The following is a 25,129-nucleotide window of genomic DNA, read 5'->3' as shown; positions in this document are numbered from 1 at the left end:
CAAAATATTTTCCCACTATCTCTGGATATAACTTATGATTTACTACATGTGCGTGTCGTTTACATGATACATTGTTACAGCAACAACAAGTCATAGTCTGTGTCATGTTTTGTTTCTGTTCTGATCGTCGTCACCTGGACATTTATTGATTAATCACCTGATTCATTCCACCTGTTTGTCATTTAGTCTGTGTGTATTTATACCTGTCCTTGTGCAATACTCACTGCCGGGTCATTGTTGCAACTCCACGTCTGTACCTGTGTTACGTGTGAGTGTTCCTGTGTTTACTTACATGCCCGTTGTTTGCTACTCGTGTATTGTTTCTTGTTTGTTAATAAATGTTATTTATTCATTGTGAACTTGCACTTACGTCCTGACTCCTGTATCCAGTCGTGACACAACACACTTCTTTGGTGACGTTAATTTTGTGGCAGCTCTTGGTTTGTGTGTGCGTGCGCTATACCAGTGCCCATATAAGGACTGTTACTGTACTTCCTGCACTAAATTGCCCATTAAAGAAATAAAGTAAGATTGTTACACATGAAAATTTCATGTTCGAAAAACCCCTCCAAAATATCGATACAGCTAACTATCGTGATACATTTCCCCCCGATAGTGTATAAATATTTCAATCTCTACTATCTATATTTTTTTACCCATCAAATCCCTCTGTGTACTTCAAACGACCTCCTCTGCCGCTGCTGTAGTTGTCACTGTCCAGTTGTCTGTCATATACGGCCATTCGGCCAATGTCTCAAAAGTTAGTGGGAGTGAGAAAATGGCAGAAAATGTAAAAACACCTGCAGCTTTCAAAGCTGATGTGTAGAAGCACTTTGGCTTTAAAAAAAAGTTTTTTTTTAAAAATTCAGTTCTATTTTTTAACAGTTTTGACAATAAAAGAAAAAGTATTGCAATGTATCGCAACATGCACGGCAATGTATCGTGATACACCGTAGCATGACGCATGTATAGTGATATGTATCGTATCGTGAGGCCCTTGCCTCTAGCCCTAGTCATACGTCTAATTGCTTTTTGACGCTTTGCCTATGTTCAGCATGAAGACTCCAAATCTAAAACAGTCTTAATAAGTCAGAATGCATGAAATAGCTATAACCCCCACCAATCATCATTCTGCAACCAAGTCTGCACTGTGATTATCCCAACACCAAGCATTTTAAATAATTTTAATTTAGAGATTTTCCCCCAAATTAACAGTGTTTGGTTGTCAGAGACAGTGAAGTACATTTCTCATCATAAAAACTTAATTTTTACTTTTTGGAGAAAACATATGATATCATTACTATCACACAAAATCTTTTTTTTTTATTCCACACCATCACACTTTATTCCCAAATTTGCTTGATGATTAATCATCATGCTTTTTTCACAGACGTATGATACGTTTTAACACAGGTAAAACATAGTTTGAAGATGACCCTATATCACCCCCACACATTTATCTCTCTAGTTACAGTGATAAAGGGTCTGAAAGATTCAAATGAATGGAGGTGGAGTCTCCTCCATTTGTTCGATGTGCTTATTCATTGCCGGTGTTATTTGGGTACAAGCCATTGATCACCAGGTGACACCTCTACACATTGCATTGGTGTAGGGGCTGCGCTTGCCAGAACTTCAGGAGAAGAGTGATTTATGCTTGGGCTGCTTGTGAGTAATGAGGACTGGGTAGCTTTTTTAAGGCTCACCATATGGACATGTTTCAGCAATTGGCAATCGAGGACATGCAAGAGAACACAAAGGAGGGATGAGTTTTGGGATGCACTGGAAAATCTGAGCACTGTCTTTAAGTTTACATTTGTGTAAATAAAAGATTTGAAAACAAAATCAAGAGACTTTTCATTACTGGAAAGATTTTTGAAATCTGAAAGAATCGAAGCATGCTAGGATTGACGTTTTTATTAGTCAGTTGAAGATACCAGTCATTATTCCAGCAAGTATACAGCTGGCTTCAGAATATTAACCAGATTAAGCCTCTTTATTCACTTTTAAATTGAATACCTCAACTTCATTGTCCTTGTATGTAAGCGTGAAGCAGGCTGTCTCGAGGTAGCTGACTCACTGCACGACTCCAACCGATTTCCATCAGCTTTCTCACATGTTATCACACAAAGCACTGCAACAATACTGTGCCATCAGAGAAAACAGCAGGCAGGGTGATTATGGATGGCTGGTTTATGCTCACAGAGATGGTCAGTCTGTTATGTGGGTAAACTTATGCTTTGGGGGAAAGTTTTATTATTGAGAAGGATTAGATGAAATGTCTTGTTTAGACTCATGTGGATGATACAGCAAGGCAGAATCCGAATATTTATTTATTATAAAAAACTTTTATTTTTATGTATAAATCAGGTAAAGGTTAGTGATATATGAAGATTCAAAAACTGGTAAATAGCAATTGACCATATTCATGGAAGCTAAGTAAACTAAGTAATCCAGATGGACCAGTTTAGCATTTAACGGTCTTTAAGTCAAAAAATAAACCTGTCTGACCACCTTGTCCTACTCACACAATGTGGCTCATTTTGACTCATGACAGACACAGGATCCTGTATTTTCCAAACAAAAAAAACAATATACTAACTGTCTGCAGTACTTAATTTAAGCAAGATGTGTGCACAGTGCACAATGGATTCTGTAATACTTTTCATATTCCAGCACATTCTGAATCCCTCAGTATTAATGCTCTATAGTGGAGGCAGGGGATAGTTGTCACAAAAAAATTATCAGGGTAGGTTTATTTAAAAAAAATATTATAGACACACGTTAACTCCTTGGACAGTTTTGGTCTAGGTGTTTATAACCAAAACAAATGTATCTACTAGGGATGCATCGATACTGGTATCGGGTATCGACCTCGATACCACATTTTCTAAAGTTCTCGTTAAAAGTCCCCCGATACCTCGAATCGATACCACGGTCTGAGAAATGTCTATGTTTGAGCGGCGTGTAAGGGGTTAATGCCTCTTGTGTTGTCCAAAGAGGCAGAGTTTACAACAAACTGAAAACTAGTCCTTTGTTTTTTTGTTAAATTAGATGACTAAAGCTGTTACCTGTAAATTTAAATCATGTTTTTTTTATTAAGTACTCGGTATCGGTATCGGCAAGTACTGAAATGCAAGTACTCGTACTCGTATTCCAAAAAAATGGTATCGGTGCATCCCTAGTATCTACGAGATGTTTTAAAGTAGTCTATAAGATGAGATGGATAGACAGACATATCGATAGGTACATAAAAAGTTTAACCTTCTTTCTCTGCAAAACGCTTTAAGTACATGCAAAATTTCTACTTGTAAAAAAGTCTCCTGCACTCTTTAAGCCCATGTTTTAGTCGTACCTAAGGTCTATGCAGTAGGTTATCCGTAGCCTGTGCGTAGCTCTGCATAGCCAGATGTGCATGTTGCCTTGTCCCAAATGGCACACCCCGGACTTGTGGACTTCCTTTGATGACATCATGTAGTGCCACAAGTCCACGAGGATACACTGTAGTCGTAGTTTGGGACAGACTCGAGCGTCTCGCCAGAAATATAGGAAGAGAAGTTGCCCATCAGTGTGAACTCCTCCCATCCATCGTCTGATTGGTCTTTTGTAAGGCCTTCTGGGTTGGTAAAGTGTGTGGAGCCTGCAGCAGTGAGGGCTTCGCCGAAGACCGCATCAAGGGTGCAAAGCGGGCGCTGATGAGCACACTTTGGAGCATAAAAATGAGAGATGGGACAGCCTTACGAACTCGTAGACTAAGCAAGCACACGCAATTTAAGGCCACAAGCCCGAAAGTCCACATGAAGTGTGCCATATGGAACAGGGCCAAAAAGATGTCAGTTCTATGTGGACCGCAAGCGCTGTGATTGGTCCACTAGAACCCCTCCCAGTCCCATCAGGTACAAATATGGGCTTGTTGAGGAGTGATTTAACTCAAACTGCAACAAAAGTCGCTAGCTATTTACTTATATCACTGCTGGTCTTCTCAAAACATACAAAACAAGCTCCTGCTGCTTCTTCATTTGAGGGTTTACTGGCCAAGCTGCTTCTTCTTTGGCAGTTGAGCTGCTATGTTTACACGCATGGAAACTCCCGGTCTGCATGTTTGTTTGCACGTCGACGGGGATGACGATGCAGAAGTATATATGAAAACCGATGTGTAGCCTACGCAGTCATGGCTACGCCATAGGACATATGCACAACTATAATGAGCTCTTTACTTTCCTTTCTGAATAAAAAGGTTAAAGGCTCAAAAATTCAGTCAATATCCTACCTAATATATTTAGTAAACCTCCTTTAACTGGATAAAAAAATTTGCATCATGATGTGTGTACGCCGTCGTTCATTCAATTCTTCATCCGTCCACTCCACTTTGAGAACTTTGCTGAAAAAATCTAATGTCGTTTAATGGATTCTGCCAACACACTGGTATTTTCTAAATAAACTGAGGATTAGGCAAATTTGAATCAAAGGTATTTGATGAACGTATAATATTTGCAGAGAGCATTCGGTCAATATCATTATTAGCGGTGTGACGATTCTCCGAATCCTCGATTCGATTACATTTTCGCTTCTAAGGTCGCGGCTCGATTCTCGGTTTTTACCTTTTTTTAGCACAAAAAATACTATGCCATTTTTAGACTAGACTTTAATGAAATATAATATCTGACCTTCTGAAATTACCTTCTGACATTTAATGTGTTGTCCCTTTACTAACACACCTTCTGTGTTATTATTCATTGTGCCCCTCACCACAGTCCTGCAATGTTAGATCAGAAATGTCTTGTCTGCAAGTGTTCATTTATCACAAAGTAACACGAGTAATTGTATTTCAGTAATTGTAACTGTTTTACTTGATTTAAAAAAATACTTAGTTACATGTTTATTTTTGCTAAAAGTAGTGGAATTACAGTAACAAAATTTGTAACGCGTTACTCCCGTCACTGTTTTTAACACAACTTGTGTTGGCCCTTTCATTTATTTTAACATGAAATAACGTCTTAAATGGCATGACACACAAAATGTGTAAAAAATTAACACATCATTTTTTGCAGTGCAGCCCTACTGTACACTGTGTGTTAGCGCCAGAAGTCAGAAAAGACGTAAAACATTGTGTTCAGTACCTCAGATTAGATAAATGGGCAAAATCTTTAGACAAAGGGAAATCTTCAGACAAATTTGTGAGTAATATTTGAGGGAAACATGCCTTTTGTGTACATAGAAAAAGTCTTAGGGTGTTTTCACATATACACTGTTTAGGTCGGCCCAAATGACGTGTCGCTCCGAGTACGGTGCGTTTGGGTCAGTGTGAACACAACAGCCGCACTCGGGTGCGCACTAAACAGCCGCTCCGAGACCGCTCTAAACAGGTGGTCTCGGAGCGGCTGTTGCCGAACTCTGGGGCGACCCACCTGTGGTGTGAACACTGCTGGACCTCGGGCCGAACCAAATACAGGAAGTTCTCCACATGTTTGAGCCACTGGGCTTTCGTTGTGACGTGAGCCGGGTGTTATATTGTGGGTTAACAACAAACAAGCCAATCCTGGTCCGTTGCATAGAGATTCGCTGTCTCCTTTACGTTTGAGCTGATGATTTTATAAATGCATAGCTGTCCTCCACACACAAATAGTGACATTACGGGCTTTTAGCAAACGGCTCCGTGAGAAAGGCTTTAATAGAACAGCTACGCAATTTCGCGTTAAAGCAAAGAAACTTCGCAAAGACGTACAATGTTTATTAGGGATGTGACGAGATCTCGTGCGACGAGATCTCGCGAGATTAAATGTGTATCGCGAGATTAAGTGTGTCTCGCGAGATTTCTTGTGTAGGTGAAATTCTGGCCGTTTCTCAAAAAAAAAAGGCTGCATCCTTCGGAGGTCGCATTTTTAAACTGCATTTACTTCATAAAGACTGTCTTTTTAGAGACTACTAACAATTATAAAGTTATGTAATTATAAATTACAAATTGTTGTAATATGCTCACGACTTGCGAATGTAATGCTCTAATGATCTGAAATAAACCTTAATGACGTATGCAGCCTGCATATGCGACCTCCGAAGGAGGCAGTTGCAGGCGCCTTTTTTAAATGATATTCTATGGGCATGGAGCGTTTGCGCGCTGTTTATGCGCGCTGAGCGCCTTGCGGTTTTTGCCGGCGGCCGCAGCACGCACCTTTGAAGGAACGCTGAGAGCGGAGAAGCGCCCGACGTCATTCGCGTCTTTCCATTGTCCACTCGAATGAGGGGAGATGCGGGCCTTACGTTGTGGTGAGGGAAGTTTACAGTTGCTTTGAAGAACCGGACTCCACTCGCTCACTCTCTCCTGCGTGTTTGTGCACCTCTCACCCTCAAACAAGGTCAGAGCAAGCGTCATCTTTTTAAAGTTTCTGCTAATATGACAGTCAACAGCAAAAGAGCGCTCACGCTTCAATATTTGATTGACAAGACAGCTGACTAGGTGGTTGCCTAGCAATATTAAAAGCCGCGTCGACACGCACTGCTCTTTTTTTAAAAGGCAGTGCGTCGCGCCTTGCGTTTCCAAGCGTTTAAAGCGTGGTTGGTATAATTAGCCTCTTACAGTGCATGCATTATATTCTGTCTTTTACTGCATTTGCTTTTTTATTTGGGTTTCCAATAATGTTCGTTTGGGAGCTCGTATGAAGTCTGAGACGTGTTGTGTTTGTCTGTAGATCAGTGTCAGATGTGAAGTCTCAGCAGATTAAACCATCACAGAGTTTACATGATTTAATGTCTGCATGTTCATTTCTATTGTAAAGAAATGGACGTATATTAAATATTCAAATGGATTTAAACATTGTTTGGTTAAAAAATAAGCGTTTTTTTCCGTCTAAAGTGAAAGTGAAAGTGAAGATAGCATCCGAGAGACGAGTCTACTATCGCCCCCTGCAGGCATTTGTTATAATATATACATAATGCTTTTTATTTATAGACCACAAATGTAATGTGTTTGTTAATGTAATGTTGTTTAATGTAGCTTGGTTTTAATACTTTATTTGAACCAATTATTATTGCATCTTCGTTATTATGTAATTTTAAAGGCTACTGCTCACTTGGGTCTATTTTTATTACCCAAAAATAACAAATTACTTCATTATCAGTTAGTAAAATAATTGTTAGGGACAGTCCTTGATTAGTTAAAACATTTAAAAATAACATGATTTCAGTTTCTTATTCATTTATTTTATCATCGAGGGTTTCTTAAAAAGTGTAAAAATATCGTCTCGTCTCGTTCTCGTGAACCCAATCTCGTGTCTCGTCTCGTCTCGTGGATTAAGTGTCTCGTCACACCCCTAATGTTTATCTCCACATCTTGATAGCTGCGCTCTCCCTGTCAAGCTGGTTGTCGTGGAAACGTGGGGGTGGTCATGAGACGGTAAGAGCTGTCAGAGACCAATGACAGCGCTGACCGTTGTCACATGGTGTACGGTGCGGCTTTTCGAGTAAAGTAAAAAATATATATATGTGTACACGGACCGCACTAACTGAAAAATGATACAATGTATTTTGGTGCGCTCCGAGGCCTCACCACGGTGCGCACCAACATATGTGAAAACAACCTTAGATCTTTAGTTCAGCTCATTAAAAATAGGGCTAAAAATAAAAGTGGTGCATTCATAATTTTGTTTAGTATATATATCCAACTGTCTTATCTTTATTACTAAAACAAGGTAATACATGTTTTTTCTTTTTGCATGTTGGAAAGGAAATGTAGTTGATCTGCATGAGCCAGTGTGGAGTCCGTATTGAATAGTTTGAGCTAAAAGTAGCTGTCGGGTTCCCTTGTCCTCATATGACCTCCTCTGCCATATGTTTGTCTGTAGATGACGATGTTTGCAGGCAGACTGGGCTCAACACCACAGTTTGCTTCAGCTGCATTGCAGCGCTTAGAGTCTGCGACTGCGCTGTCACATTCACTTTAAGCACCTATCTCCATGGAGAGAGAACGAGAGAGTGCACGATGTACCCTGAGGTGTCTGATGTCCTCTCTAAAAAAAAAAAAAAACGTGACGCTGTGTGACGTCTAGTAGCAAAACAGCTGTGTAGCAGTACGCTTAGTCATAACCCTTGCTGTTCGGCTCTGGTCTTTGGGTTGTGATTTGAATGCCTTTTCAAAATTGCATTGCATCATGATGGGTTTGGCTTTTTTATTTTTGTGCACGAGTTTCTATTTATATTTGATACAGTCATGACATATGCTGTAGTTGAGTGTTTTAGTGTAGAAAAACCATCACGAATGAGATTTCTGTAGTTGCTGTTTGAAAACAGGGAGATAATGGAGAACAGTGTGTCAGTAAAATAATGTAAATAATGTTAACAAAATTTAAAAATCAAAGTTAAATATTTAAATGTGAACTCAAACTTTAAGTATGTATTAAGTTTATATTAATTTACTATTGCTTTAAGTAGAAATTAATTTACTTATTTTTATTATTTTCATTTCTTCTTAAAAATAATATGTGGAACCTTTGGATACACAAAATACTTAAAGTATGACTCTTGAAATAAACTTCCTGAGTTATGAATGAGCAACCTACGAGGAATACCATTTCTCATGGGTTGTCATGGGGATAACATTGCAGGCATGGTGGTAATGCACTATGTATATTATTAAGGGGATAGTTCACCCAAAAATAAAAATTCTGCCATCGTTTACTCACCCTCATGTTTGTTACAATCCTGTATAAATGTATTTATTCCGATGAACACAAAGGAAGATATTTTTTGGACTTGGTTATTTGTGGACCCCATTCACTTCCATAGTAGGATAAAAGAATACTATGGAAGTAAATAGGGTCCATGAACGGTTTGATTACAAACATTTCTCAAAATATCTTTCTTTGTGTTCATCAGAACAAATAAATTTATACAGGTTTGTAACAACACAAGAGTAAGTAAATGATGACAGAATTTTCATTTTTTGGGTGAACTATCCCTTTAATATAATAGGATCAAAATACTTCCGAAACTACAGATGTCTCTGACTAGACGTCTTTTATTTATTCAGTGTGTTTTAAGCAAGTTTGCCAGCAAAGATTTTTCCTATTTAAAACTAAAGCTCTGAACTCCAGTCCGGTGTGGTGAGTGTCCACACCGCAGTTTGACTCTCTCCCTCGTGCGTACTTGTAGAGTAAGAAACCACATAGGGGATCCTTTGTTTAGGAGGGTCTAGGCATGGCTGATGCATTTACAAGCCGCTAGAGTCCCTACACGATTGGCTGACGGGGCGCTGTCTGCGTCTGCGAGAGGCATGCGTTGGTTGTCTGCGGCAGCAGCGATCTGAAGTCTCTCTCCTCTGCGCTGAACATGCAAACCTGGACTGCTCGTGCTGCATCTGCCACTACAGCCACTTATTCTTCTGAAGCTGAGGGAGGCAAGATGGCCACCTTTTAGGATTATGCTGCCCAAAATTGAGGGTCTGCCTCTGAGGAATGAGAAGGTACTGACTGGGTTTAATGGCTGTTGTCTTAGGCAGACGCTTAAAATAGATTGTTATGACTGTGTGTTTGCCGATAGCTTTGTGTGCTTGTTTGCCATTGCTGCATGAGTCTTGAATAATGTTTTGGTTCTTGACAAACCAAGGGAGATAAAGAAAGAGTTTTTAAGCTAATACACCCCTTCTCCAAAAAGTTTTACCTTTTTCAATTTCGGTTTAATTGTTATTCTTGAACGTTTTGTGCCTTACAGTTTTTTTTTTTAGATGCAAGGTTTCAAAAAAATCAGTGTTTAGGAGAGTTTAGGTTGGCTAAGGAGCAGCTGCAAGTGTGTATTCACCTGTGCTCTCTCGAGTATTTTTTTTACTTTTGTGAGCTTCCGAAACAGGAAAGCGAAAGCGGCAGTGTATGAATGAAGAAAACTCACAACTTCACAGAAATACCCACACACACCAGGAAGGAAACGTGCTTTTTTAGTATTCGCGTGAAACTGCACGCAAACTACTCTCTTTGATGTGTTCAGGGGGGTTAAGGGAGTCTCACCAGACTCTCAGTAACCGAGCAACTCCACATAAAGTTGCACTTATAGTATGAGGAAAATGTTTTGACATTTTAGATAGATGGTTAACTTTTTTGTATCTTTTACATTGTAACCTATTTACATACTGTATTATTACATACAGTAGTAATAAAATACAACATTGTTTATATCCAAAGGGACCTACAGTACATTCAGCTTAAACATATCATTCCCTTGTAAATCAAACCCACGACCTTGCCATTGCTATCGGCGCACTCTGCCGATGGAGCTACATGAACACAGTGTGATATTGCTTCCATCTGTGTCATTGTCTCATAGATTGAAGCAGTACTTTGTCTTTCTGAATGAGAGCATGGTGTGTACGTTCTTCAGTGAGATACACAGGGTGTCAGATCTCTCCGCCCTTCCCTCTCTTTAGGGTTTGATGCTCCCTTCTGTTCTAACTTTTCCTTAGTAACGTTTCCTAAGGGAGGCTTCTTTGGATTCTGGCACTACGCACGCTGTTGCTAGGCATGTGTGTCTCTGTGTTACGACAATAAAAAGGAGAAAAGTCAAGTGTGAGTTTTCAAGGCTTCAGACACAACAAATCGGGAACAAAGACGCAGAGGCACTGCTGTTAGATGACTAACGTTTAACAATAAACAATAGGTGTTTTCGAATAAAAGGACTTTGTGTGTTTTACATGATTTAGTGCTTTATAAAAATGTTTCTTCGATTTTTACCTGCCCTGGCAAAATATTCACTGGCCCCAGCAAAAATAAAGGTATAAAATAAAACAGGCGTGTTTATTGTCATTATTGTTTTTGACCCATGGAACTGCTTAATAAATACAGTTATGACACCAAAAACTACTAGTCTACATCATATTAATTTTAAATATTGTTAAACACCAGTAAATGGTAAGTAATAAAATAAAAATAAATAATTGAATTGTGCGCAATAGCACAAATAAATAAAACAGAATAGGTTTTTTTTTCAGTTTGATCTAACAATATCATACTGTATTTTCTGGATAATAAAAATCGCTCCGGAGAAAAGTCACATCAATCAAAAATGCGTCATGAAGACGTAAAAACATATATAAGTCACAGTGGACTATACCGGTCGTTCCCAAACTTTTTCAGTGTGTGGCCCCCCTTGTGTACGTTGCATTCATTCGCGGCCACCCAAAGAAAATTTGTGACAAAAAACCTCAACATTTTAATAAAAAAACATTAAATTATACAAAAAAGTAGTGCTTTTGGTTAGTAGCCTTATTTTTTTTAGGTTTAATTACACAGAATTCATGATAAATTAATGTATTTCATAAAATGTCTTAAAACTGAGGCCCCCCTGGCATCATCTCGCGGCCCCCAGTTTGAAAACCACTGGACTATACGTTGCATTTATTTTGAAAATTATTTCACAAAATCCAAGCCGAAGAACAGACATTTAATCTGGAAAAGCAAGTTATTCAACTAAACAATAGCCCACAGAACAGCAGGCTGAATAGGTGTCTGTACATTAATGTAATCCAAACAGTTATTTATATGGTAGACAATAGCATACAGAACATACCTGGAAGGATGTATGGGCTACATAAACAGAACAAGCCAACGCGCATCAAGATCGCAGGCTTATCATTCCACATCACTGAATTCATTGAATTACATAAATACAGGAGCAGCATACTGTATAGCTGACTCTCGCGGCTGTAATGTTGTCTTTTGGTTCATATATGTCAAAATTAATTCATACTGACTTACAAGTCGCACCTGACTAAAAGTCGCAGGACCAGCCAAACTATGAAAAAAGTGTGACTTATAGTCCGGAAAATACGGTACTTTTTAGTTACAGAAATCGATAGTAATCAAATGTAAAGCAGTACTGCATAGTTTTCACTGTATACAATAAATATACAGATAATCACAGCATTTAAGTTTCTGTAAATGTGTTGGTTTAAGTGCAGAATAATGTTAAGTCATTTATGTGTATTCTCGTGTTGTCTGACGGTAAATTCACACGGGGCGAAAGCATTATCGCTTGACGGAAGGCTTGTCTGAAGCGTGGCCAACAGTCAATCACAGTGACCGCCAAACATGCTCCGGTCTTGCATAAACGTAATTGGCTGGCTCGCACTAGGTTATTTGCATAAGGCGATCTGATCGGGTGATGCATGCGTTGGCGCTTAAAAGTTGAGAAATGTTCAACTTTTTTGCGAGCAACACCAGTGACACGACATTGACGAATCCACAATTCAGTTCGGCAACGCATGACGTCACCCATTAAAAGTAAATGAGAAGCGGTAACGCTTTCACTCCGTGTGAATGTATTGTGAAGCCTTGAGATGCGGCTTTCTGTACGCATGCTTCAGATGCGCAGAAAATTTCTCAAACAAGAAGTCCATTGAAATCTTTTTCAAGTTTTATTTGCTTTAGTATTGAAATTGGCAAGGCCTTAAAAACACATGCAAATGATCAACTTTTGTAATGGTGCCGCACTGGTCCAATCGAGCAAGTGACATGTCTGTGAACTGGCCTGAGCATTGTTCACGCTGATAGGCCATCGGCTTATCCTTATTGTCGAGCCCTGTGTTTGTAATGTACAGCTGTATACAATGTCTAAGCAAATTGGTTTTACTTCCTTGATACCTTTTTTTTACAAAAAAATATAGTTTTTTATAAACAAAAAGAAAATGTTTTTGTCAGGTATCCTTAAAAACAAGTTTAAGTTGTTACAAGTAAATAAAAAGAAAGGTGAATTCAGGTTGTTTGGGATATCTCAATGTTAAAAAGTGTCTAAATTCACCCTATAAAAGTTATTTTTAAAATTAGTAACAAAAAAACTTGAAATATTTGCAGTCTTCTTGAAGCACTTTAACTTTTTTTACATTGCTGTCAGGTATTTATATTGCTCTGCAGTTAGGTAGCTTACTGAATGAGATCCAAGTAATGAGCTCGAAACCTTCTATTTCCTAATAAACTACTGTAAGCAGTCAACATTGTCATTAAACATCCATCTACAGATGTCTGGTGAGAATGGGAAGCATTTGTTAAAAAATGTGGATGATCTGTCTTCCCTTGTCAACTTAAGCAATGCATGTCAAACAAGAATTTTGTACTTTAGCTGTCATGTCTTTGGAGCCAAATCTTTTTCATTACATTTTATTGCATTGGCCATGTTTCTATTGAATAAAAGCTTTATTAATACTCTCATAATCAGAAATCATTACTGAAAGAAACCAAGCAAGAAAAATTACAGAACAAATCAGATGATCTAAATCACCTGAGGTTCACCATCCAGGTGCTTTACTCTATCCCACGCCAGTTAAACAGTTAATTGGCAAGTGTTTGATGATGTCATAGGCTAGGCTATTAAAGCATGTTTACATTAGTATGTAGTGGTGTGTTAAACATGGTTGTGGCCTGTGTTATTTCAGTCATGAAAGACTAAAATCTACTTAAATGAGGAAAGACAGACATGTTTAAAATTGCGTGCTCACAATTAAACAATATATATCTGACCAACAATCAATGGTACCATAACTTTTGTTTCTAAAGTTCATATTGCGCTGAAAAAACACCTTTTTTCCCGAAGTCGCTTCAACTACTGCGCATGTTAGCATAGAATACTTCAGAAATGGAATAACATTTAAGACCATTTCAAAATACAGAATGTAAAACTGATGTGTGGGCCATGATTAACGCTTAAGGGGCAATATAAAACTCTTCAGTCCAGGCAGGTAGTTTGAGACCTGAGACCAAAACATTTACAGAGGCCAGACTACATCTTGAGCACTTTGACAAAGCATTTAATGCTTTGTTTCACATCATCAGAAGAGCCGATTACCATTATCTTCCATTTTCCCCCAGTAATAACAGTTGCAGCAGCTGCCAGGTTATTGCCTCACTCTTGTTATTACCCCCTCTGTTGCATCACCACTGTTTTGGCATAAGTGATGCATTGAGTACCCCGAATACTGTTTTGTTTGGTGGTGCATTTATTTACACACTTTACAGAAATAACTTATTTAACTCGCCTATAAATGCCAAAAACATTAAAACCACAGAAGCTCACAAAATTAACTGACTTACTCCCTCAAGTATTGCATCTTGTGATGCACACTTTTACACGAGTAGTAAAATTGTTTTTATGGGACGTATTTAGGTTATGGTGAGAAGTGGGGATTATGAAGCCAGACTCTATAACCCTTTCACGCACAGATTCCGGAAAATACACAGATAATGTGTCCAGGATTTGTCCCAGGATTGTTTGATTTTGGTTTGTTCACATTGCTCGTGATTTTCTGGAATCTGTTTTCACCCATCCTGTAAAGATCCCAAAAAGACACATGATGTGACATGTAATGTATTTGTACAGTAATCGTGCACTTGACGGAAACCCTTCTGAAGCTGGTAATTCATACTGGTAATGGATATATATGCTTAACAATTAAAAAAGTTAAACTTAAGTCAAGTTATGCAATACACAGTTTTTGTATTTCTGTTACTCAAAACAACCTAAAACAAACAGACTATAGATTACTATTTGTGTTTGTTTGTATGTTTTGCTTAATCACCCCAAGTTCTTGCCATTTCCCTGACGTAACTACTGTGACACCAGCTGTCATATGTTATCATGACCAATTGCTGTGTGCATTGCTCCACAGCACAGCCAAAACATGCTGAACCATCTCTATTTTTTTCCTAGGTTGACTCAGACGGCTACTCAGTAAATGGCACAGGTTCAGAGCAGATGGAGGAGACAAGTGTGGCACCAGAGGAAGAGGCTCATTACATATCCCTAACACACAATGTTCCACCCGACGTTCCTACGTCTTTACAGCATGGCTTAAAACCGGCACCTCCTGTAAAGGAGTCCTGGACCACTCACAACATCTCTAAAAATGGTGCTGAACAAATGAAACCAAACACTGAGAAACATGTGCGCCATACTGACCCGCAAGCCATGTCTCGTAGAACTACAACTTTGTTTAACAAATCCCACGGACCCGAGATGCTTAAAGACAAGATGATTCCTCTGAAGAGGATCAAATTGGAGGAGCAGTGTGTGGAGATTGATAACCAGTCCTCGAAGCACTTAGAGACTAGCGTCAACTATGAGGATGCTTTATCCACACTAGCAGCTGTAGTTTGCTTCTCTGGTATGGATAGGGAAAGTCTTGAGGAGAAGCTTTTTGGACCCCTAAAATCAGAGCCGAAAGAAGAACCTTATCAGTGTCAGTTGAATCAAGAAGATCCTCCCCAAAAAGGTGTCAGTGTCCGATCTCTTGTCCAACACCGGAATATTAGCCCTGATCAGGCTTTAGCTATCGAGGCCTTGACCCAACTGGCAGCAACCCCACAAACAGTGCCCTTGGAACCCGAAAACCAGAGACAGGGCTCTACGCATTTCGCTTCAAGCGACCACATACCTCTTCGAGAGGCTAAATCGGCTTCAGATGGTTTCTCCAACAAAGTCTCGGTAATCAGTTCATCATTGCACCAGACATCTGTCATCCGCAGCACTTTGAACAGACAGGCCAACTTCGCTCATCACTGTGCATCCACCCCCAAAAAACTTTCCTTAAAGGATCTTCTGGCGGCCAGTTCAGAATGTGAAAAGCTATCATATACCACAGAGAACCGAAGATACGACCAAGCACTTTGTAAAGCTGACAGGTTAGAAGGCACTTTTAAGAAATACAAGCATGGTGAGGGAACGTCTATCTCGAGAAGAAGAGATGAAGAGGAAGTTGCTGCCCAGTTGGTGCAACTCGCATTCATCATCGAATCCAGGCAGATGCAAGTCTCTGAAAACAGTCCCATGAAATACAATCAGAACTTTTTGGGACAGCACTTGAAAAAGCAAAGGAAGACGACATCAAAACCCCGGGTATCAAAGAAGAAAACTGGTGAGGTTGATGGTAACCACGGCAAGATTTCCAGAAAAACACCCAACAGACAAACCCCGTTCAAGGCCACCATTCAGAAAGCCATTTTGCAACAAAAGATGAGGTTTCAGGACAAGAGGAGTCCATTTCTTCCACAAGCTCAAATAGATCTTAAAAAATACATAGCTGAGGCTCAACACGAAAACAGGCAACTCTTATACTCTATAAAGAAAGAGCACTTAAGCCCCGCTAAACAGAATGGCTTTAAATATGAGAATGAAGCTCAAACTGACTTGGGGGTGTCACAGCCAAATGGACTCTTACACAATCGTGCAAACAACCATCTAGGTGCTAGTCAACTGCAGAGGCATGAATGTGAACAACAAATGATTTCTCAGGTATCGAAAACCTACGACGTGCTAAATCACGGTGCTAACCGACAGCCTCAGCACACCACGCCCAGCGTTCCCTGTAAAGACTCGCTGCACACCACGGGGATATACAATAAAGCAAACAGCTTTAACTCTGATCATCAATACTTGCACACAAATCAAAATGGGTATTACAGGGTGGAAAAATCTGGTGGTGTGACAGTGTTGTCCACACCCACTGTAAATTTGGAGCACACTGGAGACCAAACACCCACCAAGCATACTCTCAACAGCTTTTTGGAATCCCCGATGAAATTCTTAAACACACCAACCAAGAATCTTCTCAACACCCCATCTAAACAACTAACAGAAATGCCTTCCTGCGACTGTGTAGGTTAGTCATATCATCATCATATTAATCCACAAACTAATATAGATGACTTATAGTTGTTATGCTCATTCATCTATAATTACAACTTGTCTCCACAGAGCAAGTTATTGAAAAAGAGGAGGGTCCGTACTACACGCACCTTGGATCTGGACCGAATGTAGCGGCGGTGAGAGAGATGATGGAGAGCAGGTATGTCTCTGTGTCTATACTGCGTACTGTAACTGTAACACAGACAGGCTTCAAACACACATATGGTTTTGAAAAAGAATGCTGATTTTTGCAGAAAAAGCATGTCGATTTCAAATGCATGGTAGATTTAGACTATACTGCACATGTGGTAGCAACCACACATGTTTTTTTGGCAGAAACACACTTTCGTACTCTCTCTCTCTCTCTCTCTCTTGAAGTTGAAACAGGAAGCCCATGACTGGGTTCGGGAGGCCCACATAGTGATTCTCACCACAGAGGTTGAGAGTTTATTGCTGAACTGTAGTAGCTATAGGAGGCTGAGCTTGTGGTGATGCTGTTAGTCCTACATTCATAGTGTTAACGTACCATCAATAATTTACAAAATGTTGTGATCTTTTAATAACATCTGCTATAAAGTGTTAAGAAATAGTCCATTCAAATTTAAAATTTCTCTCATAATTCTCTCAAACCCTCATGCCATCTTCATGTATGCATTGAAATGTATGTTTACTTTATAGAATTCATAACACGATTGGTGCAGTTTCTATTTCAAATATAGTTGCATCTTTATAAACTGACTTGAAATTGTAACTTTTTGACTTTCATTTTGAAAGAACATTCAGTCAAGTTGTTCAAACATTCATCCAGTTTAAACATTTTTATCGAGATTTCCAGTAAAACATTCTCTGCAAACATGTAAAAAAAGGTCTGGCTCCCCTAGTGATGTTAGAAGGGGATAATACCGCCCCTTAATCTGCACTATCCAACCATGCCACTGCCATTTAGTGCAGTGATCAGCTCATTTGCATTTTAAAGGACCCACCCAAAAATGGCACATTTTTGGTCACAGCTACAAAGTAGCAATTTTAACATTATCTACATGGTATTTTGAGCTAGAACTTTACATATGCACTTTGGGGACACCAAAGATTTATTTGACATCTTTAAAAAGTCTTATAAAATGTCCCCTTTAAGTGCTTTTTTATGCATTCTTAATCTAGATCAGTGGTTCCCAAACTTTTTCAGCGTGTGGCCCCCCTTGTGTACGGTGCATTCCTTCGCTGCCCCCCAAAGAAAATTTGTGACAAAACTCAACATTTTAATAAAAAAACCATTAAATTATAAAAAAGTAGTGCTTTTGGTTAGTAGCCTTATTTTTTTAGGTTTAATTGCACAGAATTCATGATAAATTAATGTATTTCATAAAATGTCAGAAAACTGGGGCCCCCTGGCACCATCTCGCGGCCCCCAGTTTGAAAACCACTGATCTAGATGACTGATGACATGAGGAAGAGACATATTAATGTATAGTATTCTGTTGTATTGGTGTTTAAAAGAGTTTGTGTTATGTTTGTGGTTTTTGGGAGGTTACCATTGTGCTAAAGAGGAGTGCATTTGCTTAGATGGCAAACAGATATTTTTGAATGTTGATTGGTCTGAAGGTATTATAGTGATTAATATCATAATCAGCTTTTGATTTTGACCTTTATGTCATTGTGCATTGTTCGAAAACATTAGATAAAAGTTAACTAAAGAGTGAATTAAACCAGGGCTTTGAACCAGAATCTTTTCCCAGTTGCTTCGTTCCGAACAGAAACAATATTTTAACGTTTCCGGTTTCATGTTCAACCCTAAAATTGACGTTCCTGAATGCGTTAGAACAAAAAATAAAGTTCCCGAACCGGTTAATAACGTTCCATGTCAGCTGTGGGACATACAAATAAGTAGGCTGATCATTAGGACATAAAACTTAAATTAATTGTCTACATATTTTTTCTTAAGTCTCTATCTTGTCATCAAACATTAAAAAAGGCTACATTATGTAAGCGGCATAACTGTAATTCTGACATGTCTACATTTGTTGAGTGCACATAAACACGCGCACACACACAGACGGAGGACAAATTTTAAACGGCTCCACATAAAGTAAAAATTACGTTGTTTTCAGTGCTTTATTCACCAAATGTATTTTAATGGACTACTTGCTGGTGGCAAGCTTCTCATTTCTGGAGAGTCAACTACCGGAAGTGAACTTCACCAAGTATTGCACAGAAATCTTGTCTAAGAACAAAAAAAGTAATGGTATTAACCAGTTACCATTATTTTAAATAAATGATTTTGTTCTGGAACATATATATATATTTTTAAAGTTTCTGGTTTCGTTCTGTTCCTTGCAAAACATTAAAGGTTTCTGGTTTTCGTTTTCGTTCCGTGAACCGGTTCAAAGCCTTGAATTAAACAAACAGTTTTACTTGAAAATCTTGTTGGGATTACATGATTCAATCATGTTGTGTTTATTTGTTTTTTTATGTTAAAGGATTACTCCACTTTCATAATTAAATTCCTGATTATTTACTTATCCCCATGTCATCCAAAATGTTTATGTCTTTCTTTGTTGAGTCGAGAAGAAATTACATTTTTTGAGGAAAACATTCCAGGATTTTTCTCCATATAGTGGACCTTAATGGACCTCAACAGTTTCAGTGAAGTTTTAAAGGGCTCTAAATGATCCCAACCAAGACATTATCTAGCTTATCTAGCAAAACAATTATCGTTTTCGTGGCTAGTCCAAGATGAGAATGTAGAAGGTCTTTTTTGTTTTTGTTTTTTTTTTAGGGAAAAAAGTCAATTGTTACGCTAAATAAGACCCCTATGCTTCGGTTGGGATTGTTTAGAGCACTTTAAAGCTGCATTGAAACTGCATTTAAATTGTTGAGGTCCAAAAAAAGTCTATTAAATTGAGAAAAATACTGGAATGTTTTCTTTAAAACATTTAATTTCTTCTCGACTGAACAAAGAAAGACATAAACATCTTGGATGACATATAGGGATGAGTAAATTATCAGAAAGTGGATAATTCTTTTAAATAAATGTGATTCAGTCATGTTCTGTCGATATGAAGTAATTGAGTAGAGCTTACATGTTAATTTCATGTTAAGAAAACGTGGGACAATCACGTGGAACCACTGTCCATGATTGAATCATGTTCAGTCAATAAGCTACTATAGGATAGCATAATTGTCATATTTGGGTGAGATACTTGTTTAACATAGCTCTTGAATATCGTCTTAAAGGATTAGTCCATTTTCTTAAAAAAAATCCAGATAATTTACTCACCACCATGTCATCCAAAAGGTTGATGTCTTTCTTTGTTAAGTCGAGAAGAAATTATATTTTTTGAGGAAAACATTCCAGAATTTTTCTCATTTTAATAGGCTTTAATGGACCCCAACTCATAACAGTTTTAATGCAGTTTAAAATTGCAGTTTCAACCGAGTTTCAAAGGACTTTAAACTATCCCAAACGAGGCATAAGTGTCTTATCTAGCAAAACAATTGTCATTTTTGATAAAAAAAAAAGCACTTTTAAACCCCAACTTCAGGCACGTCACAGGACCGGGATCTTGCCAAAAATGACAATCATTTCTCTAGATAAGATGCTTATGCCTCGTTTGGGATCGTTTAGTGTCCTTTGAAGCAATTTTTGCCATTTTAAACTGCATTAAAATGTGTTATGTGTTGGGGTCCATTTAATGAGAAAAATCCTGGAATGTTTCCTCAAAAAACATAATTTCTTCTCAGCTGAACAAAGAAACACATCAACATTTTCGATGACAAGGTGGTGAGTAAATTATCTGGATTTGTTTTTAAGAAAATGTACTAATCCTTTAAGAGTGAATGCCTTAATAAATTACAAAATAATCGTTTCCAATATTTCGAGTGATTTCAGTTCTGTTCAGTTCTCGAGTTTATTTTTCAGAGCAGTTGACTGAAATATCTCAAAAGTTAAAAACCAAACCTACACCTTTGACATCAGGCCTCACAGTGTGACTCATTACATTTGCTCACTGTACTGTTCTGATCACAGGTATGGTGAGACGGGCAACGCGGTCCGGATGGAGGTCGTGGTCTACACTGGCAAAGAAGGTCGGAGCTCACAAGGCTGCCCAATCGCCAAGTGGGTCAGTGACCTATATAAAGCACATTATAGTCTGTGAAGCGATGGCAAAACATCTGTTGATGCGCGTGTGTCTCATTTTCTAGATTATTCGGCGGGAAAGCAAGGACGAGAAGCTGCTGTGTCTGGTGCGACAACGTGCCGGTCACTGTTGTCAGAACGCAGTGGTGGTCATTTTGATTTTGGCCTGGGAGGGCATCCCTCGCACTATGGCGGACAACCTGTACCAGGATCTCACGCAGACTCTCTGTAAATATGGCTTGCCCACTGATCGCCGCTGCGGCCTCAATGAATAGTGAGTCACAGTTACATGTGGATGGAGTGTGTGGGAATGAATCACTCGCACACTCCCTCACACTGATACAGAAGAACATTTCAGAGGTTGTTGTTGATGAATTATTTGAGAGACATAAGTACTCTTTTTTTTTATTTAAAAGCCTGTGTAGTGACTTCTTTACACACAAAGTGCACAAAGTTTGTAAATGTGAATACACTGCTTAAATCGAATAGCATCGGCCAGGATGCTCTTTTATAGCAATAAAGTCATTTTGTCCCTATGCAACAGTTTCTTCTACTATATTCCAGAATCCATTCATCTTCTGTTTTTTGTCTGTTAGTCGCACCTGTGCATGCCAAGGCCTGGACAAAGACACCTGTGGTGCCTCCTTTTCTTTTGGTTGTTCCTGGAGTATGTACTTCAACGGCTGCAAGTTTGCACGGAGCAAAACGCCCCGGAAGTTCAAACTACAAGGAGACTACCCAGAAGAGGTGAACCCTGATAGGCCCGCTAAATCAGTTAAATTAGATATAAGAAAGTATGCATTCAGTAAGCATTAGTAGCTTTAAATAAGATGATGTGCTGTCATAAGGTTACCCAGTGTGAGTATACCAAAATGACCCTGTTTACTTAAAGGAATAGTTCACCCAAAAATGATTCATTTACTCACCTTTATTTTGTTTTAAACCGGTATAAGTTTTTTGATGGTAAGCACACAGTTGACGGCACCCATTGATTTCCATAGTATTTGTTTGTCCTACTATGGAAGTCAATGGGTAATGTGTGCTTAACATCATTTATCAAAATATCTTCTTTTGTGTTCAACAGAATAAAAAACACTATTCGGGTATAAAACAAAATAAAGGTGAGTGAATGATGACACAATTTTCATTTTCGGGTAAACTATCCATTTAAAACTTTTTGCGTGTCGCCCTCTACTGGCAACAATACAAATAACCCAATAAAATGTTACACTATTGACATGATAGTCACAATTGTGATCATTTAAATTTACTTTTTCATTTTTTATATATGTATATTTGTGATTTAGGAGGAAAAGTTGGAGAAACATTTGATGAATTTGGCAACAGATCTGGCACCCGTGTACAGAAAACTTGCTCCTAAAGCCTTCCAGAACCAGGTAAGAATCGCATCAAAATGAAGAACTTGTCCTTTAGGGGTTGTGCACACCAAAACTTTTAAACGCGTCTGAAAATGCCTGGACAACGCCGAATGGCAGCTGTTTTTCAGCTGAGTGCCAGCTTTTTTCAGCTTTTTTCGCGTGAGAACTGACATTTACGAACGGAGCTTTTCATCCAGAGTTGAAAATTTTTCAGCGCGGAAGAAAACCGCTAGCTGCTGGCTTATTTGAAAAACGCTGAGCTTCCATTGGAAACAATTGAAAACATGCACTGGCCGCAGGCGTAAAAACTTTGATGTGCACGCCCCCTAAGGATCAGAGCTGCTGTCATCTTACATTGCATCTCATCCATCATTTGTCAGCAGAAATGTGCATATAAATGTATGACTTTTGTCAATTTGTCGCAATTACTTGTTTGTAAAACAACATAATATGACATCAATAATAGTAGTTTTGTTTTTAAATAACATTTTCTGATTTTCTGAAAACTTAAATGGTTATTAAATTATTATTATTATTATTATTTTATGAAAATTGTCAAGGGTTCGAATCCAAGGGAAACACAATTTTTATTTTATTTTATTTAGTTATTAGGGACATTGCACATTAATAAAACATTTCTATAAATGCACCAGAATTAGCCAAAGGCAATTTTTTATTCGTTCTCCCTGGACAGAATGTTACAAGTCACCCTGAAAGGAAATAAACGCTTAAAAGTTTAAACACATTAAACACAATAAAAACATTGTATAAACCATAAAACATACTTCAAATAAGATTAAATGCAGAACAATAGCAGGGACACTAGCATACATTATATATATAATATAGATGGTTTCAGCAGTAACAACATAAACAAGCAGCTTTCGTGAAACACACATTACTTCCAGTAAACTCCGCTAAAAATAAAAAACAACAAAGTCCTTTTAAAGTAGTTTATTTATATAACAACAAGCAAAATCAACAACACGTAAATAACATAGGAAACCAAAGCATTTGTTATCTTCAACGAGGTATTTGTTCAAGAGTTCAGTTTACCAACTAGTCAGACCAATAAACAAACAAAAACTGGAAGTAAAGTTCAGACCAGACCCGTAATCGCATCACTGCATGTGCGTCCGATGAAACCGTCTATATAGCCAGCTTGAATGCACTGCAAGTCACTTTTGATTCATCATCTGTATAAATACATGCAATGTAAAATATGAAGTCAGAAAAAAACGCAACTGCTGGCCCGACAATGGCATTTGAGACCTTAATGTTAAGCTTTCACCCTCCATCAAAGTTTTTGTGTGTACAGACAGAAACTGTAAATCCCCTAATATTAAAGTGGTATGATGACAGTGTTGTGACAGTGTGCACTTGTAATGGAGGTATTGTGGTGATGTAACAGATTGAGCAGGAGCAGATGGGTCAGGACTGTCGACTGGGCAGGAGGGACGGTCGCCCGTTCTCTGGTGTGACGGCATGTGTGGACTTCTGTGCTCATGCTCACAAAGACACCCATAACATGACCAATGGAAGCACTGTGGTGAGCTTTAGCACTAGTATTACAGCATCTTTTGCAGTGGCGGCCGGTGACTTCTTTTTTCGAGGGCGCACGATGCGATGTTCGTCACAACATGTATGTAGACGTCATGTGTGTGGTTCCTTATTTCAAAATATGTGTTTTGCGCTTTGAGAGATCATATGTGCATCACAAGCCTTGTCAAAATAAGTGCCTGCTGCAGAATCGTCTAAAGGGTTTAGGATAAAAGAGACGCTCGCGTTTGCCAGATACTCGTATAATCTCATGCGGAATCAGTTTTCTGTTAAGGTAGTGTTTTTTGCGTGTATTTTGTGAACTTGAGCGTCTCTTTTATCATAAACGATTTTGACGCATCTGCAGCAGGCACTTATTTTGACAAAACACGTGATGCACATGGTTCACATGACGCAACAAACACATATTTTGAAAACACGAGCAACACACATGACACTCCGAACACTTATTTTTTAATTTGTGCCCCCTCAGAAGAGCAGTCACGAGCCACCGCTGATCTTTTGTTAGTCGGATATCATTCTTTTATCTGTATTTAACCACACAACTGAGATGTCATTAAATTTTTTTCGCATTCATCAAAAAGACCATGGCAGTAAACTAGCTTCATAATCTTGGCATTGCTAATCCACCAAGCTTATAGATGCTGGGCGTTCAATACGATTTAAATGATTTCTCATCTAAAATAGATATTTTAAATTGAAAGAGATGTACATGTTTTTGAAACCCTCTTCTGTGACCCGCAGGTATGCACTTTAACCAAGGAGGACAACCGTGCCGTACGGAACATTCCAGAGGACGAGCAACTGCACGTCCTGCCTCTCTATAAGATATCTGACACAGATGAGTTTGGCCGCGTTGAGGGCCATTGGGCTAAAATTAAGTCCGGGGCGTTGCAGGTCCTCTCTGCTTTCCCAAGAGAAGTGCGAATGTTGTCCGAGCCCGTCAAGTCATCCCGCAAGAAGAGGCTTGAAGCTAAAAGAGCCCATGCGGAGAAAATTCGAGCTTTGGACAACAAGCGGGTCACCCCTGTGAAAGTGAAGAGCGAGACTCCTAAAGGTATCACAACTTCGGCCTGTTTTATCGCCAAGGTGTGGGCTGCAGCCCATGAATTGCATTTGGGCTGCTCGTATAAGCAGTATTATTGCAAAATATCATATTTTAATATAAACAGACTTTTGAACCACAAAGTAGTAACTGGAAAAAGAACAGGTTGTCATGGTAACCACCAAGGTTTTGGGGTACATGGTACAGTATGTGCTGAACCTTACCTCTGGCACAGCATTCAGTGAGACGGCAATTGAAACATTTGTTGTAGCTGGTGTGCGTAATTATTTGGTGAACAGATACTTTAGTTAATTTTTTTATATATTGTTGAGTTATTCTCATTATTTTTCTCTCCAC

General features: G+C 38.7%; 1 protein-coding gene across 2 annotated transcripts in view; it reads left to right on the top strand.

Annotated features, from left to right (window-relative positions):
• tet1 (tet methylcytosine dioxygenase 1) overlaps positions 1–25,129 on the top strand; it is a 55,526-nt gene that overhangs the window by 23,999 nt on the left and 6,398 nt on the right. The window contains exons 1-9 of one of the 2 annotated variants that reach the window (XM_065297163.2): positions 9,128–9,451; positions 14,677–16,624; positions 16,720–16,810; positions 20,678–20,771; positions 20,854–21,062; positions 21,385–21,535; positions 22,096–22,185; positions 23,579–23,716; positions 24,472–24,784. In XM_065297163.2, coding sequence (XP_065153235.1) covers positions 9,410–9,451; positions 14,677–16,624; positions 16,720–16,810; positions 20,678–20,771; positions 20,854–21,062; positions 21,385–21,535; positions 22,096–22,185; positions 23,579–23,716; positions 24,472–24,784 — 3,076 coding nt within the window. In that variant the 5' untranslated portion in view covers positions 9,128–9,409. Of the gene's footprint in view, positions 1–9,127; positions 9,452–14,676; positions 16,625–16,719; positions 16,811–20,677; positions 20,772–20,853; positions 21,063–21,384; positions 21,536–22,095; positions 22,186–23,578; positions 23,717–24,471; positions 24,785–25,129 lie in introns of those variants that run through there. The other variant, XM_065297161.2, reaches the window with a different exon arrangement.

This window comes from Paramisgurnus dabryanus, chromosome 20, assembly GCF_030506205.2.
Source record: "Paramisgurnus dabryanus chromosome 20, PD_genome_1.1, whole genome shotgun sequence".
NCBI lineage: Eukaryota > Metazoa > Chordata > Actinopteri > Cypriniformes > Cobitidae > Paramisgurnus > Paramisgurnus dabryanus.
This window is presented reverse-complemented; position numbering and strand designations above follow the sequence as displayed.